The sequence below is a fragment of the Alosa alosa genome, chromosome 1 (genome assembly GCF_017589495.1).
Source record: "Alosa alosa isolate M-15738 ecotype Scorff River chromosome 1, AALO_Geno_1.1, whole genome shotgun sequence".
Classification (NCBI taxonomy): domain Eukaryota; kingdom Metazoa; phylum Chordata; class Actinopteri; order Clupeiformes; family Clupeidae; genus Alosa; species Alosa alosa.
The window spans coordinates 39,209,298-39,225,891 of NC_063189.1; the positions used below are offsets into that span (position 1 = coordinate 39,209,298).

A 16,594-nucleotide genomic window follows, 5' to 3' on the forward strand; every position below is an offset into this window, starting at 1 on the left:
TTATTTGTTAGTATTATTATTTATTTATTAGCATTTAATAATTAACATAATAAAAACAGACACGTAAACAAACCAACACAAAAAGATTGACCATTGTCCACTGCACACATCCAAAGTGGACCTGGTCCCCATTCATCTAGGATTCAAAATATATTATCTGATGTGGCAAGAAAGAAAATCCCCCATCGTTTTCATCCCTCTTTTCTAAACTGTGTTTGTTCATAACCTTAACAAAAACATAACAAACAACAACAAAAAAAACCTAGTCACAGAACAAAACTTACAACACACTCAAACCCCGCCAAACCATCTTGACCCTCTACTTTAACTACTGGAACTCTTTAAGATCAGTGCCACTTGAGCTGTACCCCCAAATCCACACATGCGCTCAGTTGATGTTTATCCAGTGCTAACAGCAGCCTTCCTCATCATCTCCTCATCTTGCACCGAGAGCTCGGTCAGCTTGCGTCCTAGCCGCTCATGCAGGTCCAGGTACTTAGCAACACAGCGGTCAAGGCATACAGCCTCACCCTTGGACAGCTCCGCCTCTTTGTAGTGGGGGGGCACGCACTTCCTGTGACATGCGTTGGTCATTCTGCAACAGAGTACAAAAGCAGACGTTGTTCGTAAAATTACAATATGCATTGAGAGACTGGACATCAATGCAACCGACCTGCCACTGGGATGAAGTTGCTAAGAGGATAATATGTAGTACTGTCAAGCATCAGTGTGTGTCCAGATGCAATGTCATACAAGAATCAAATTAACTGTCAATGACGTTTTCCTATGTGTTATCACAGCTTAACAACTAAAATTAGCAATGCAGGATGTCTCAAGTCTATTATTAAAAGACCTAAACTGAATTCAAAATAGTAGCAAAAATCCTCTGCTTTAACCCTCTCTGCTAGTAGTGCTCAAGTTCTGCTGCTGGACCCCCTTTCTCAGCCTCTCCGATCACTTTTACAAAGAAATACTCCAGAATACTTAACTCAGACGTGTCCTGCTAGAACTGCTGCTAATAAGTGGATTTATGTACTCATCAGGTTATAAAGAAAACATTAAGGGAGCAGCCTAGGACTGTCGTTAATTCACGCATTTAAACATAGGACCTATCTGACCATTAAGGCGAAACACCAACATAGTTACTTCTGCACTGTGGGCACACATTTTGAAAGTGTATGGTGTAGACTTCACACAAATGCTTAATTTGCACTACACCCTTGTCATTTTGTTGCCACGTGACTGCAAATAGCCAAGTTTACGACAGTCGTTCATTGAAAGCAAATAGCTAACGTTAGCTAGGATATCATGAAACCAAGCTGTGTCCTATCTAATAACTTAGATACTGCTAATTATAAATACGTATTTTGTAATACGTGACTGCATACGTTTTCTATACACAGCTCCATTGACGAATTCCATTCCAAACGTTGAATGCATATCATATTGCGCTTACCCGTACGTTCAATTAATTTACTTTTGACTAGTGCTAGCCTGCACACTGCTAATACTGACCGGTTGTACATATCTGCCATCATTTCCACTTCAAGCTCCGCCGCCAACTGCTGTGCTTTCATTGGGTCCATCTCTGCATATAAAGGACTGATTTCCACACGACAAAATGCAATGTCCAAACAACAACTGGTCTCTGAAAGACTCCCGACAGGCTAACGTAACCTTCACAACCTACCACGCAGAAAACACATGTGTACCTCCCCCATTCAACACTCTGGAAGCACTTCCGCATGGAATCGTGACGCAACCTCCGATCTGGCTCGATGGTAGGTGGAAAGTATTGATATGTTTGTATACCATACAATACACAAATTGGGAAAATATACGTATTACTCAACACAGCATATTTTCTTTTTCATAAGAACTACCTAAATTACCTAGTTTGCCCAAGTTTGCCCAAATTATGCCATATTAATAAACCCCAGAAAAGTATTTTAAATATAACATGTGTAAGCAGTAAATGCATAAGAAAAGAAAGAAAGGGGGAAAGGGAACGAAAGAAGTTCAGACGTACCTGATCTACTGTTAAATCCAGGTTGGAGGACGGCAGATGTTTAGCAGTGACTGAGGGGAGTTTAGTCAATATCCACAGTAATGATGTCAACATCTTCATCAATCTCCTCAACATCAGATGGTTCTCTACCAACCAGTCCAGATTCAAACACAGGCAGAGTCACTGGAGAACCACTCATAACGTCCACATCCTCTTCAAGGTCTTGGTCCTCCTGGTCCTCTTCCTCTTCATCACAACTTCCTGTTGAGCCCTCTGTCCACTTGCGAGCTCGTGACGCCTTTGCCCCAGGCTTTGCAGAAATGCGCTGAGGTGGCGCTTGCTGGCTGTTGGTGTCACCTTTGTTTGCAGGGTATATGAAGTGTCTGTTGAGGTGGCATTGCATTGGAGCTAGATAGATAAGAGACAGGGACAAAGTGAGCTCAGACCAACAGAGGCTCAATCACATAACTGTGAAAAATGCACCAGAAATATAAACCAGCCTGCCCCAGTGCCTTTTTAGAAGTAAATTTATTTTGAAAGAATAAACAAAAATCAATATTTTCTGATTTCAATTTCAAATATTTTCATGGTTACTTTAAAATTGTAATAAATCCTTGTTACTCTGTAAACTCATGGTTACTCTGTAACTCATGTTACTCTGTAAACTCATGGTTACTTTAACATTTTAATATTTCCTTCTTCCTCTGTAAACTCTATTTAGAGTGTGGATTTTAAAACAGACATTCAAGGACAATCTAGCACTTTGGGAAACACAGATCAAAGATTTTCAAAATGTTCAAATCAATTGAGAAACTTAAAAAAAATAGCCAATAGTGAAAATAGTGGTTAATTGTAGCACTATTATGGTTGAAGAAAAGTATATCAGTTGAGACCGAATACGTGTGGACACAAGAAATATATGGTGAAGAGTAATGACTACCACACATAATTCTGAAATACCTTTACTTGCTGTGGTCTCATCAGTCTCTGCAGACGCGCTCGTTTCCTTTTCTTCCAGACACTGGCGATTCTGGACATCCCCCTCCTTCTTCCCCACGGCTTCTGCTTCTCTTTTCCTTTTCACCAAATACCCCTTCCTTTCTAACAGCTCTCGGAACCTTTTCAAGGTCTGTGAGGGCGTGGGAGTACTGCCGTTGGATTTCATCTCGGCCACTGAGGTTGGTTTCAGCTCCGAGCTGCTTGCTAACGTGTCCCTTTGGACATTGTTAGCTTCTGCACTTTGGTTCTTCATCACAGCTCCTGGGCTCAGTGTGGGGCTCTGATGCTCAGACTTCTGGTTAGGGGTCTCATCTTGCGACTTCCCTTCGGCTAAGCTGTCTATGTTGTCTTCTTGGGCTTGTCTGTTTTTTGATGAGGTCCGATACCGCTGTCTGCTGGTAGGTGTCTCTAGGGCTGGTCTGCGTGGGCTGTTGACAGAACGTGCCTTCCTCACGGCTGTCAGTGACCTCACGGTTGAGCTCAGGACTCCAGGGTGAACCTGGTTCTTGGGTGGCCTACCTCGTTTACGCTTCGGAATTTCGGGACTGGACAGGGACTTTGAATCAGTCACCGATTTGGCGTGGCCTCCACCTTGCTTTGATCTGGCAACCTCTGACAGGTCTTCCTTTCGATTAGCGAATGCTGGGACTGATCTCCCCTTACTCCTTTCTGCCAAGGTGCTGCTGTGCCTTGCATTGGAATCAGTGTTCTGTAATCCGAGTCCAGGGGACACCCCAGCAGATGTCTTGTGGTCATTTTCCTCGACTGGACATATTCGCTTCGCCACCAATCTCCTTAGACCTTTTCTCAAGGATTGTTCCTTCACAGTGCTATTCTTTGGCTCTTCTATGGACCTTTGTCTCTCCAAACTCTGTTTTCTTGTAACTATAGACCTCACACACGATCCATCATCTATTCTGGATGCTTTCTGTCCAGAAATGCTAGACCCACTGCAAGTTTCAGAGTCTGGAGTTGAAAAAACATTGTTTTGAGCAAGCAGTGTTGTTTGCCTCCTAGTCCTCTTGACTGCAGGATGCTGACCTTCATCTGTTTGCGAAGGTGACTTGAGAAGAATAGAGTTCAGTGGGAATCGCAGGTCTACTGGTTTTAGAGAGAGCCATGGAGGAATATTAACAGGCTCCTGGCTTAGTCTTTGACCTGATGTTGCTGACTGGCCTGGGGGTTGGTTGTTGAGTCGTTGGGATTTAACAGTGCTTTCGTCTTCAGACTGGAGTGGAGAGAGACAGCTGCGGAGTCGCATCTCATCCAAATCTGGTGTGCAGCTGTAAGAGGCTCTTCCCTTTGGCTCTTTGCTGATGGGGTTTGGGGAGGGTAGCTTTCTCCAAGAGGACCAACCGTGGTGGGCAAGACTAAGTTCTGCATTGGAGAAGCCAGCATTCCCATCTGACTCAGGGAAGCCAAGACTTGCGGTGTTTGCACAGGCTCTTGCTGATTTGACGTGTGTGAAACTACATGAGCTGCTGTTCCTAGGTTCTACATGGCATGGTGTGGACTTTGATCCTGGATGATGGGATGATTGAACAGACTCCACACTTTCAGCTAATGAAGTGTCAAACTGGGACACCAGTGTTAGGTCAGAGCCTACTGCTACAGACAAAGATGGGGGGAAAAGATGGATTAGTATGTGTCATTTACAACACTGGGATCACACATCCACGAAACAACAATCTACAACAGCTAACAAGTTCAATCATACCTTTGTCCGTTTGTCCAGCTGATCTATCCAGATCACCATTCACCATGGATACTTCCATGGATACTTCTCCCAGCCAAGGGGTTGGATCCAACCCTGATGTGTCACCAGGGAGATATGGCAGTGGTCTCTGCTGGGGCCTGCTGTCGCCTCTCTCTGTGGTGATGGGCAGGAGGAAGTTGAGATCCATCATGATGTCATCCAGAAGCTTATCCATTTGCTCATCGCATTCCTCTGGCTGGGAGTGGGTCGGGGACAGGGCAGCCTTGTTATGGACCGATGGGCTACTCCTGCGACTTGCGGCCGGAGTTAGGATGTGGACAGAGGTTATGACCATCTTGGAAGGGGAAGAAAGCCGTGGATCATGTGGTGGCGTGAGAACTGATGAGCCATTCTGCCTCTCTTCACTAGCAGTGAGGTCCTGTAGGGGCAAGAATGTGTAAACTGAAATTATTATTAATTCAGCTTCAGTTAGGGATTTTTGAAATATCGCCTCCGAGCACCTGAATGTACCATGATTGTCTAGCGTTACTCCATTAGGAGTGTGCCTAAACTGGAATACTGAGTTGGGCCATAATCTGGAATAGGTTTGACACATAGGGGAGGTGGGAGTCAGATATTTTACCAGTAAGTATCTGAAAGCCTCTACAAGAGATGTTATTTTGAGAAAAAACACTGTTAATGGAATTATAACACTTATAACACGACTGAACTCACATAAACTTAAACGTCAGTCCCATCAGTTCATGGGTATGCGGTTTCATATATACACAGGTGCTAAATTCATTGTGCGATAGGTAGAGGACTTCCTGCAGTGGCAAATCAACAAAAAAGCCTACTTAACACAATATGACACTGGATACAACAGCAATGCACAATTGGCTGGTGTGGTGGCAATCACAAGCATGCCACATGTTGGAAATAAAGGAAATAATAATAGACTACAGAACTGGGAGCCAGCCCCGCCAGTGTATGGTTATAAATGGAGAGGATTAGCCGAGTACAAGTACTTAGGCACAATAATAGATAATAAGTTGCAATGGAACAGTAATACCGACACCATCTATAAAAAGGGGCTGCAGAACTAAGACAATTAAGACAATTAGAGTGGATAGAGATATTACTTTTCTATCACTCATTTGTGGAGAGCATGCTACTTTTTTGTTGTGTTGCCTGGTATTTCTCTTTGTCAGTGACCAACAAAAACAAACTGAGCAAGATAATTAACATGGCCAGCAAGGTTGCGGAGCAAAGACTAGACAGTATGGCTACGACCTGTGAAAGTGTCACATCTGTCACATCCCCTACACCAGGCATATGAGGTGTTGCCATCAGGGAGGAGGTTCAGGCTACCTTCTTTCCAAACAAATCGAGCCAGTAGGTCATTCATTCCAACTAGTATTACATTGATGAACAAGAAGTTACCTGCAGGACAGCACTTTAAATAACACCATGCACTTTCTTTCCAGCTGGATTGTCATAGTATGCAAAACTGCACTTTATCATCCTATTTATGTGTAGTGGGGTCTGTGTCTTCTGTCCTGATGTGTATGTGTGGGGGTGTGGTAGGGTGGGGGCGGTTGGGGTGAAGTAAATTCTGTTGTATATTCTGTCTTGTATTCTGTCTTGTCTAACTGTCTTAAATGTCTTTTGTATAAATGTATCAAATGTACTGTATGGCGCAGAACAATTTTCCGAAAGGACAAATAATAAATCTATCAACCTATCTACCTGGGATCTGTAAAAGCCTTCCTTTGCGGTATAACATGTGTTACCAGTAGCATTAATGCACAACCAAAGAACCATAGCAACAAAAAAACATCACCACAGTCTTCGTGCCTTGTTGATGCCTAAAAACATACATAAGAAGGCTTCTTTCTCCAGCTATTAATATAAAAAATGTTGGGAACTTTCTGCAGAATTCTAAGGAGCCTATTATAAAATAAAATACATGATAATGTGAAATATAATTCATTTAACTACAAAATGGGTTACCATATTATTCAGCCTCTCACCTTCTGAGCTTGAGTGGTAGCAGGACTCATAGACAGCTTGACTTTCATGGCTGGGTCCTCCTTCATGCTCTCTATCTCCCAAAGGTCATTCTTACACTTCCTTTTAAATTTGATCTTGAGCACCTTCACTGGCTCCTCGGATGTGCATGCCACGTCCTGGCCGGGTTTCTCCTTCATGGTCATCAGCCTCTCACTCCTGCGCACCTTTGACGTGGACGCTTCATCTGTGCCGTCCTTGCTTACTTGTTCCTCGGGCCCAGGCTCAACCACTGTGCCTGCCTCCACACGGGTGTCGGCCCTCTCCTTCCCTACTTGCGATGTGGACACCATGCTGTCATTGGGCTGGGCTGTGGCTGAGGAAAAGTCGTCGGACAAACGTTCAAAAGAGGGGTTGAAGGTGTTTGATGGATTGGCGATCAGGGAGTATGGTGGTAGATGATCACAGTGGACAGAGGGGGAGGGTATCAGTGAGACTTGGCAAGACCCTATGTTGTCGCTGCTCAGTGGGGGATCGCTGACAGGTGTCAAAATAACAAAAGTAGATGCGCGGGCGGTGGGGGAAACCTCGGCGAACTGGATCGCGGATGAGGCCGCGCTCCCATGTCCATCAGATGATGGAGAAAGCCACTGATCCGAAAATGCGTGCGCTTCTCGCCTCGAGGTCTGCGTGGCAGCATGCACAGTGGACTCTGCCTCAGTCTGGGTTGATTTATCCACGCCCTTCCCTTCTGGAGTTTGCCTGGTGGCGCTCCTCTGCTCAGCGCCCACCTGCACGCTCTCCTCCATCTCCAGCTGCAGCCCTCGGTCAATGCCTCTCCACTGCCTGCTGTCCTCTTCAAATGTGTGGATCAGGTGGCTCATGCCCAACCTGATGAACGCAGCTTTAACCTCCTCGTGCTCCCTCGGGCCCAGACCTCTCATCTCTCCAGAGTACAGGTAACTTATCAGCTTCAACAGTGCCTGGGCACCAATGGCTGGCACCCTGATCAACCTTCTCTGGCCCACGGGGTAGGATGGAGAGGTCGAGAGTTCCCTATAGAGGAATGGACTAAAAGCAGCCAAGATGCAGCTATGGACAGGCACAGACATGCCTGCAGAGGAGGGGGAAAGAGAAGAATGTATTCTATGAGGGAGGATTTGCATAAGGTGGTGAGATCATGTTGCTTATTTCTGCCTTTTTTGTGTGCTAATCACTTACAATTGATTTGTAATCATATGTTTTACAATTACTGTAAATTCTGATTTGTTACTTCTGTTTCTAGCAGAGCATTTGGGGTCAACTGCGTGGTCTCACCAGACCAGCTTTTTCATCTCATTCATGCTCCATCTCCCCTCACCCTCTGTCTGCAGTAGTGCATCACACAGGATGTTGCAATGCTGCTGCCTCTGCAGCTCTCCAAGCAGCTGGAAAGCCACCCCAGGTTGCCTGTAGCGCCACATGTTCCCAGCTCGTCTGAGGAACACAGAGAATGATAAAATGGCAAACAGTCAATTTGGTGCCTAACCTACCTATGAAGCAGTTGACTGTGATTTAGCACGGTTACACAAATCTGGACCAGAGATGTCATCTGCACTCTTGCCATTGTAACAAAACCAACTATGGATGTGTGCTTTTCTCATGCCTGGTTTGATGAACCAACACTGCCTCCCTCAGATCAAATACAGTATCAGCTTTTGTTCTCTAATAATGTGATTACTTCCAGGTGCACTACACGTGAAAATACACTGCTGCAAGTCATCACTTACGACTAGCCTAAGCTAAATGCATGTGACTAACGTTATCTGCGCTTATATACCTAATATCAATGCATGCATATTTTAAGTGACAAGGAAATGTATTCATCACATCAATATGGTTAGATGGCTGCTGTGATAACATTAGAATTCTAAAAAGACAGCAGATTAAGCCTGTGAGTATCTTGCAGTGATGGGAGCATGCTTAAGTGTACTAGTGACAAGTAATTTAACAAATGAATAACACGGTCTTGCTAGCATAATGAGCTAGAAAATCCAAAATGCATTTATAATCAGCCACCTAAATAATCTACGAACTAAAGGAACATTCACATTAAGTTAGGCTTACTACTTGAAGTTTCATTGAGCGTGCTCCAATGGATTGGGAGAGCAGTCAAACATTGTTTAGCAATAAGCTAACGTTAATGATCTTATTCTTGCGCTATCCACCACAATTGGTTTTATCAATATGCACGTGTTTGCGAACAAGCTCATTTTTAAATGTAGTGGACTTCAGTAAAAAAAAAAACATTGATTAATAATAAAGGAATAAATGATCTCGAGCATTGCACGTGCTAACTTAATTCACATAATTTGTGCACGGAGGGCGTGAATCCACTTGGCTATGCTATTAGCTTGATGAATGAGCATCTTTGAATCTTGAATTTGCTTACTCAAAAGTTAACCAAGTTACCTACCTTTGAGCTTTTGGTCAAAAGCTCTCTTTAGCGGTTTTATCACTTATCTAATGCCAGCAGGAAAATAGACCCCTATATGTGCTCCACATTTAGAAACTTTGCTTCACATAACGTTATTGCTTGAGTTTTTACACGTGCTGACGTTTGCGACCCATGAGTCATTTCAAAATGCTTCAGTTGCTTGCAGTTGACACTAGAGGGCACCTGTGTCAAACGACAGTGGCCGTCCTCTAAGTTCTCACCACTTGAAAGATTTGAACACTGAAATCAGCTGATCAACCCAACCAAATGCACCCCTTCACATTAGTAGGTATACATCTAAAAGAATAAACTAAATAAAGCTCAAGGATGTTGAAAAAAATCATTCTTTTATTATTAAAAACAGTATTGCTAGTTACATATTCCATCCATGAAAGAAAGGTGCAACTTTAAGAGCCAAGGCAAACAGAGATTACTCATCTGAAATCATTTTCTGATTAGTGTTGCAGAATCAGAGCAATAAGGACTGACGAAAGGTGACATGACTTTTTTTTCTTGTTTTGTTTTTAATTAAAAGATATAAACCATAAATGTATTTAATTAAAAAATAAAACTGATTGCATATGCATTCACCCACAGCACCCACAGAATACCCCCAAAATCATAATATAAAAAAGGAAAAAGGACATAAAACCAAGAGGAAAATAATTAAACTTAACAAATATTCTCTTGTATATATAGTTAAATGTGCTTTTTATTTTTTAAATCTAAATATCAAGCTAGAATCAAAAATGTTGCCCTTGCCTCAATCAGACCGAGTGTTGCATTCTCCATTAGGAATTCAACAGATTCTTTGAACCACTTCCCTCGACACTCACGGTCACTTAACCAATGGAATATAGTCGCCACGGTCACTTAACCAATGGAATATAGTCTCCACGTCACTTTCAGTAATACGTAGTAACGGCCATCATGACACCGCTTGCTTGCACTTGTGGGTCAAATGATTAGTGTTAAATACAACAAATGACTCAACATGACTTTCTTAAAAAAATAAAAAAAATAAAATAAAATGGAAACCAATAAAAAGGGTAAAAACAAAACAGTAAAATATTCCCCACCTCCTAGTGCTATAGTATCCATTCAGTAATTATCTACATCAGACTTTGTTACTGTGCATTTGGAATATGCAGTCTAAGGAACAAGCACTGTACTTCTAGGAACTCAAGAAACAAGCAGGGTTACACCCGAATCTGAAAAACCACCAGCCAATCCAAAACAAACAAAACTTGGCTACCGAAGACACAGTATGCAAGCAATACCACACATAAGGAGCAGTTGTAAAGCAACACTGCCATGCCCTTCAGAAAACCCTTTCACACACACACACAGAAAATGTGTTGTGTCTACACACACACGCACACATACACACACACAGACACACACACAAAAAAAAACAACAACAAAAAAACAAACAAAAAAACCCATCCGTGAGTGAGGCACTCAAAGACAATACAGCGGATTGTTGGATGCTGTCACATATTTACACATTCATGTATATTCAGACTTTGGAAAAGAAAGCATACCGGGTCAACAATCAAATCTGCTGTTTGCCCTTGCATAAGACAGAACTGCTTAAGAAAAACTGAGACTTAACTCCGGCATCATCACAGCAGCCAGCAGCTGCCTACATCTCCATTAATTCTTTGCAGTGGCGCTTTTCTTCCAGTGCCCCCCCCCCCCCCCTCTCCCATTGATGCCCTTCTGACATGGTCTCCTCAGAGACTATGGAATGTTGGGCAAAACTCCACAGGCGTTTCCATGATAACAGCTACCAACACATTCAACTAGCCAGTTGTGAACTGGGAATGGGTTGCAATGGTCATCTGGACTGAATTGGGGGGCAAAGACTAAAATTACAACTTGGCCCCTGCTTCTCTCCCAACATATATATTCATATATATTAAATGTAGTGCGGAACCATGTATTCAGTTTTGCGAGTGTTCTATGTACATTTTTTAACCCAGCGCCAGCAAATGGTAGACAGCCTTTGGCACAAAGCCAGTCATTTGTTTGACTCAGACAGCCGGATAAACCAGGACTAAGTTAGCGATGCAAAATCAATACACGGTTTACTATACAACTAATCGATAAACACTGTTGCACGTTTCTAATGAGCCTCCCAACCACCAATGAAAAAATAAATCATATTAAAATGAAAAGGAAAGGAAGATAGTAAGACAAAAAGGAACTTTTAGTTTCACAATATGACGAAGAAGTCCCTTGTGATTGTGTGTGATTGTGTGTGTGTGTGTGAGTGTGAGTGTGTGTGAGTGTGAGTGTGTGAGTGTCACACTGTAGTGGTAAGTTAATCAGTTTGGTGATGGTAGTCACAGCTCATTGAGGAGTCAGTCTTAGAGGAGCTCAGGTTGTGAGAGTCAGCAGTGTGACAGAAGCCTGTGTGGAGGTGACCATTCGTCCAGAGTGTGGCGTCACTAAGGGAGGTAGCTAGGGAGGGGACTTTAGAGTGGTCATGACTTATGCTTTCATGGTTGGCTTGCTGAAAAAATTTCAGTAGCAGTTAGGCGAGATGGAGAGGGGGAGAGGGAGAGAGGAGACTGAAAGAGGATCTCCTCCTCCTTAGTGTTTTAGTAGGTCTGTCCTTAGCTATTCAGATGGCATTCTGTGGATGGTGAGAGAAGAAACTAAATAAAATCCCAAAAAAGAAACAGCAAAAGTTCTATAGTGTCTGTGTCCTTAGACAGTGGTCCTCAAGCTTTCAATGTGAATAGGGATTGGCGTTTTGAAATACATGGAGAGAAACAGAGAGAGACATAAAGAGATTGAGTGTCTTGTCTTGAATCACTACTGGCTGTTGTCCCTTAAGAGTCCCAAAGGCTCAGCAGGGACAGTAGGCAGGAAGAGGGCGCTCTCCTCGAGTAATGCAGACAATCAGTTTTTCTGTCGAGAGAGGGAAAGGAGAGTGAGATTAGCACAAACAAAACCAAAAGAAAAGAAGCAAAAAGACAGAAAGAATGTTCACGGGGATTACATCAAGTCTGCAGGGTAAAAAAGACGAAACCTCGTAACTCAAAGGAGCACTGCACCAACTAGGCAAACGGGTCATGAGGAAGTTGTGCCTGTCCTTTCTCAGTGTGCATATGCAGACAAATGCACAGCTGTAGCCACAGCCTTCCACTGTCAGCTACAGTCAACCAGACTGGGCAACCAAAGGGGGATAACACAATTATAAAGCATGTGACTTGTCAGGCCACATGACCTCAACACAACTGGCCACACACTGTGAACATAAATACAAAACGAAGTACACAGCGACACTGCAGGACCATGACACACACACACACACACAGAGTAGGGAAGGGAGATCAGATTACCATGATCATGGACAGACATGGGGACATCTCTCTCACACACACACACGCACGCACGCAAAGAAAGAGCCCGTGCAGTGGGGAAAAGAGGTCGGGAGACACACATACCATGCTGGATCATGCACTTTTTTGGGGGGAGGGGGGAGTGGCCTAACCGTCGTAAGATTCCAGCAGAGGCATAGAGCCACGCCTCTCCCCATACATCCCTCCCTGAGAGGGAGAGAGCAAGAGAGCAAAGGAGAGAGAGAGAGAGAGAGAGAGAGATAGAAATGTGGAGTGACAGATAAGCGAGAGTATGACATGCAGGAGAGGGTGAAAAATGAAAAATGTGGAGTGTGAAAGAACAATGGGGCATCATCACGGAGAGCAAACAAGGAGAGTGTGAGTGACGGAATGAGACCAAGAGAATGAACGAGGTGATGAGAAAAAGTGAGAAAAGGCATGGCAAAGTAGACAGAGAGGGAAAGAAAATAGGTTGTGGTTATTTTGGTTAGTTAGTTACAGTGCAGTAGGGTTTGTGTAAGACAGCAGTAAATTAGGAATCCCACAGTTCTGTTACATTAGCACAAAGAGTTAGTGATGCATGCCAATATAACGTGTCTGCATGTGTGCAACCGATGTGTTGGATGGATTTTGTCAGGGAATTGAAGTGTCCAGTCGAGCCTGTTAAGTACGTGTATACGTTGGAGAGGTGTTAGAGAGGACGCACCTGTGCAGCGTCTCTGTCCGTGTCCAGGGCGTTGTCCAAAGTGTTCCTCCGGCCTCTCTGGTCCAGTGTAGAGTACGCATCTGATGAAGCAGAGCACAGAGTTTCATTAGTTCTGTGTGTGTGTGTGTGTGTGTGTGTGTGTGTGTGTGTGTGTGTGTGTGTGTGTGTGTTGTGTGTGTGTGTGTGTGTGTGTGTGTGTGTGTGTGTGTGTGTTAGTGTTGCACGGTGTATCAATACTAAAAAGGCATCACGATGCCTTCACGCGCCAAAAAACGATACGATTTCCGGCGTTTTTAGAATCAATACTTTATTAAAATTAACGTTCTGTGTCTCGTGAACTGCTGCTCTCACTGCTCCTTGCACGCATCTAGGCAAGTGGGGCGTGTCAAGCAGGCAGCTCGAGTGAGTGAGTGCAGCCAACGCGTCAACATACAGTAGTTCTTTGCCGACAGTCCTCGGCCTTGTGGATAAAACAAAAGGTGAAGTGAAATCTGCAACTATTTCGGATACATCGCGAATAGTGAAGGCAAGCCATCAGGTACACAGAGGCCCGTTTGTGAAATATGTTTCAAAGTCATTTAAAAGCAGTAGGCTACGCATGGAACTTGGCTAAACACCTCGCAGACATATCCCAACATTTTTGTTCAAAGAACGACAGGTTAACGAATATGCTATAGAAAACACGACTACATGGTTAGTGCCAAGTTCTTCTCTTCTGTTTTAGTCTAGCCTAAGTGAAACGAGTATGGTTCTCTGGGATAAAGCGAACATTCCTTCATCAATGAATTTTGACGAGACATAACGAGCTGTAATCATAGGGTGCTAACGTGATGAAAGTGCAATGTTCACGCCAGAATAACATTACCATAACTTGTAAACAATCTATTTCATGTTCGGTCAGTACTACTGGTAATATCCGTCATGGCATGTAGACTGCAATTTGTTCAATAAGTATTGCCCAGATGTAGGATAGGCTACCCGAAATGCGCTAATTAAAGCCCACAGCATATAATACTACCAAAGCGTGTTGAGTCCTAATAATAATAGCGGGTTATTGTTATGTGGTAGCAAATCATGTTATCAAAGAAATAGACGTAATGTAGGAATGCACACAGATATATTGCAACAGGTAATGGTGTAGGCCTATCTGGCGAAGACCTGAGTGGTTGGAACGTCGTGCTTGTACACTGGAAGCAAAGAAGACTATCCTCACATTTTTCCCTTTGCAACTGTCAAAGAAATCCCATGAACATGGGAAGGCCTAGGGAAGCCTATACTGTACATCAGATGGCCTAAAGATTAGGTCCCTCTGCATGCAGTAATTTCAACACTGACCTTGATCTAGCCTAGTTTGGCTATTTAAAACTACTTTATTGGCAAAACAACACAATGTAAATGAACTATAACAAAAAATAAAGGACTTAATCACACAAAGTAGGCCTACTATTTTACTGACTATAAAAATAATAATTATGTAGGAAGTTTAGAACCGAGAATTGACCTGCACACTACAAAAGTGCACCGAATTCAACACAAATGACTCAATACACTTGGAGGAGGTATGAGTCCTTTCTTTTCCAGATATCTTAGGATTTCGCCGTAGAAACGTTTCAGTATCGAGCATCGTGATATTTATGGCAGGTATCGTTTCGAAGTCATAATTTTGGTATTGTGACAACACTAGTGTGTGTGTGTGTGTAATACATATATTCATATCCTTGAATTTCCCCTGGGGATCAATAAAGTATCTATCTATCTATCTATCTATCTATCTATCTATCTATCTATCTATCTCTATCTATCTATCTGCGAGGTAAGACAGTTACCTGGTCCCATGTCATTCAGTGGAATCATATCTCTCTCACGGTCTTGCTTGCCTCCTGGAAAGATGACAAAAGAATTTAAGAAAAAACAATCTTAAATTCTTTCCTGTGTGTGTGTGTGTGTGTGTGTGTCTCTAGTGGTAGACATCAGACTGCGTGGTCGGTCCTCACCCCTGTCGATGAGGGGCAGCGTGCTGTCCTCGTAGCCTCCATTGCTGCGCGTGGTGGTCGGGGGGTTGAGGTTCACCATGAAGTCGGACTTCTTCCAGCCGTCCTTCTCCAGCGTGCGCCGCAGCTCCTTGAAGCCCCACACGATCTGCAGCACCAAGCCTGCACCACGCACCTCCCGCTCAGAGCGGTTCCTGAGGAAGAGGAGGAGGAGGAGGAAGAGGGCTGGGAGTTAGACACGGCCTCTGCTGCAGTAAGCCTGCCCTGCTTCACCAGCTCCCCAGAGGAAAGCTCAAAATACTTTGAAAAATTCAGAGAAAGAGCAGGGTCATGGCCGAACACACACACACAAAGCTGAGAATACCTCACTTATTCTTCCCTCACATACACACATGCTCCCCTATTACTCTTAATACTCCCCAATTCTCGACACCAAAGATCCCCAACTTCCCCAAAATTATTTGATGACTGACACACAAACTTATGTCTTAATGACAACTATACAAATACAAATCACTCTGCTGAACTGAGTTCTGTCCACACACATACAGATCCGTACCCGTCCTTGTTGATGAGCACGAGCCTCTCGATGCCTTGCGAGGCGCGCAGTGTCTTGGCGGCCTCCACGCTGGAGCCCACCACCTCGGCCAGCGTGCTGAGCACCGACACCACAGTCTCCTCGCTCAGCCCGCGCACCGGCTGGCTCTGACCCCCGCCCGGCAGGTTGGCCACCAGGTGCGGCACCGCATGCTTCCCTACAGGCACACCCATGGAGGAGGAGGAGGAGGAGGAGGAGGAGGAGGAGGAGGAGGGGGGGGTGAGAAACACTGGCACAGGACCGACTAACAGGGCCACAACACTGCACTCCCAACACCCCTAATCCTTCATCCACATACATGATCAGGGCCCATACAGAAATCACAGCATAGTAAGGGCAGCAGAGCCACCATGAGCATTTCACAGTTTGGATTAGCACTCTGGAGAGGAACTGAAAATGTGTTCTGATCGTAAACTGCTCCGAGGCAAATGACTAACTACCAACAGAAAATTATGTTTTTTTTTTTTCCATCTTCATTTAGAAATCACTATGAAATGAGTAAATGGCAATGCTTCTCAAATCTGCTCGTCCACACGTTTACATAATAGAAATATACAGCTATGGAAAAAAAAAAAAAAAAAAGAGACCACTGCACATTTTTCTGCTGTCATCCCACGGATGCTGAGTGACATTCAAATGAGTTGAAGGTCATATTCAAAATTGAAAGACCACTGCAAATTTGAATATGACCGTCAACTCATTCAAATGGCAATGTAGGATGACATCAGAAAAATTTGCAGTGGTCTCTGAATTCTTT

The 16,594-nt window shown here is 43.8% G+C and overlaps 2 protein-coding genes across 14 annotated transcripts in view; both read right to left on the reverse strand.

Moving 5' to 3' along the window:
- Window positions 1-9,337, reverse strand: timm10 (translocase of inner mitochondrial membrane 10 homolog (yeast)). 4 transcript variants are annotated; one of them, XM_048264266.1, is made up of 7 exons: window positions 9,169-9,337; window positions 8,074-8,189; window positions 6,737-7,827; window positions 4,725-5,142; window positions 2,969-4,612; window positions 2,030-2,416; window positions 511-595 (listed from the first exon to the last, which is right to left on the reverse strand). In XM_048264266.1, exons 2-6 carry the CDS (start codon window positions 8,174-8,176, stop codon window positions 2,091-2,093), a joined length of 3,582 nt encoding a protein of 1,193 aa, XP_048120223.1. In that variant the 5' UTR covers window positions 8,177-8,189; window positions 9,169-9,337; the 3' UTR covers window positions 511-595; window positions 2,030-2,090. The 4 variants fall into 4 exon arrangements, with proteins under 4 accessions (XP_048120239.1, XP_048120223.1, XP_048120215.1 ...); XM_048264258.1 differs by having other exon boundaries at window positions 2,969-4,615; XM_048264274.1 differs by lacking the exons at window positions 6,737-7,827; window positions 8,074-8,189; window positions 9,169-9,337 and adding an exon at window positions 5,439-5,470 and having other exon boundaries at window positions 2,969-4,615.
- Window positions 9,338-9,515: 178 nt separating this feature from the next.
- Window positions 9,516-16,594, reverse strand: part of ctnnd1 (catenin (cadherin-associated protein), delta 1) — a 30,497-nt gene continuing 23,418 nt past the window's right edge. For 7 of the 10 annotated variants that reach the window (XM_048239582.1, XM_048239619.1, XM_048239612.1 and 4 more), the window contains 6 exons: window positions 15,799-15,994; window positions 15,243-15,433; window positions 15,075-15,128; window positions 13,249-13,328; window positions 12,695-12,749; window positions 9,516-12,108 (listed from right to left, as the gene is read on the reverse strand). In XM_048239582.1, coding sequence (XP_048095539.1) covers window positions 12,047-12,108; window positions 12,695-12,749; window positions 13,249-13,328; window positions 15,075-15,128; window positions 15,243-15,433; window positions 15,799-15,994 — 638 coding nt within the window. In that variant the 3' untranslated portion in view covers window positions 9,516-12,046. Of the gene's footprint in view, window positions 12,109-12,647; window positions 12,750-13,248; window positions 13,329-15,074; window positions 15,129-15,242; window positions 15,434-15,798; window positions 15,995-16,594 lie in introns of all 10 variants that reach the window. The other 3 variants (XM_048239624.1, XM_048239588.1, XM_048239601.1) reach the window with 2 other exon arrangements.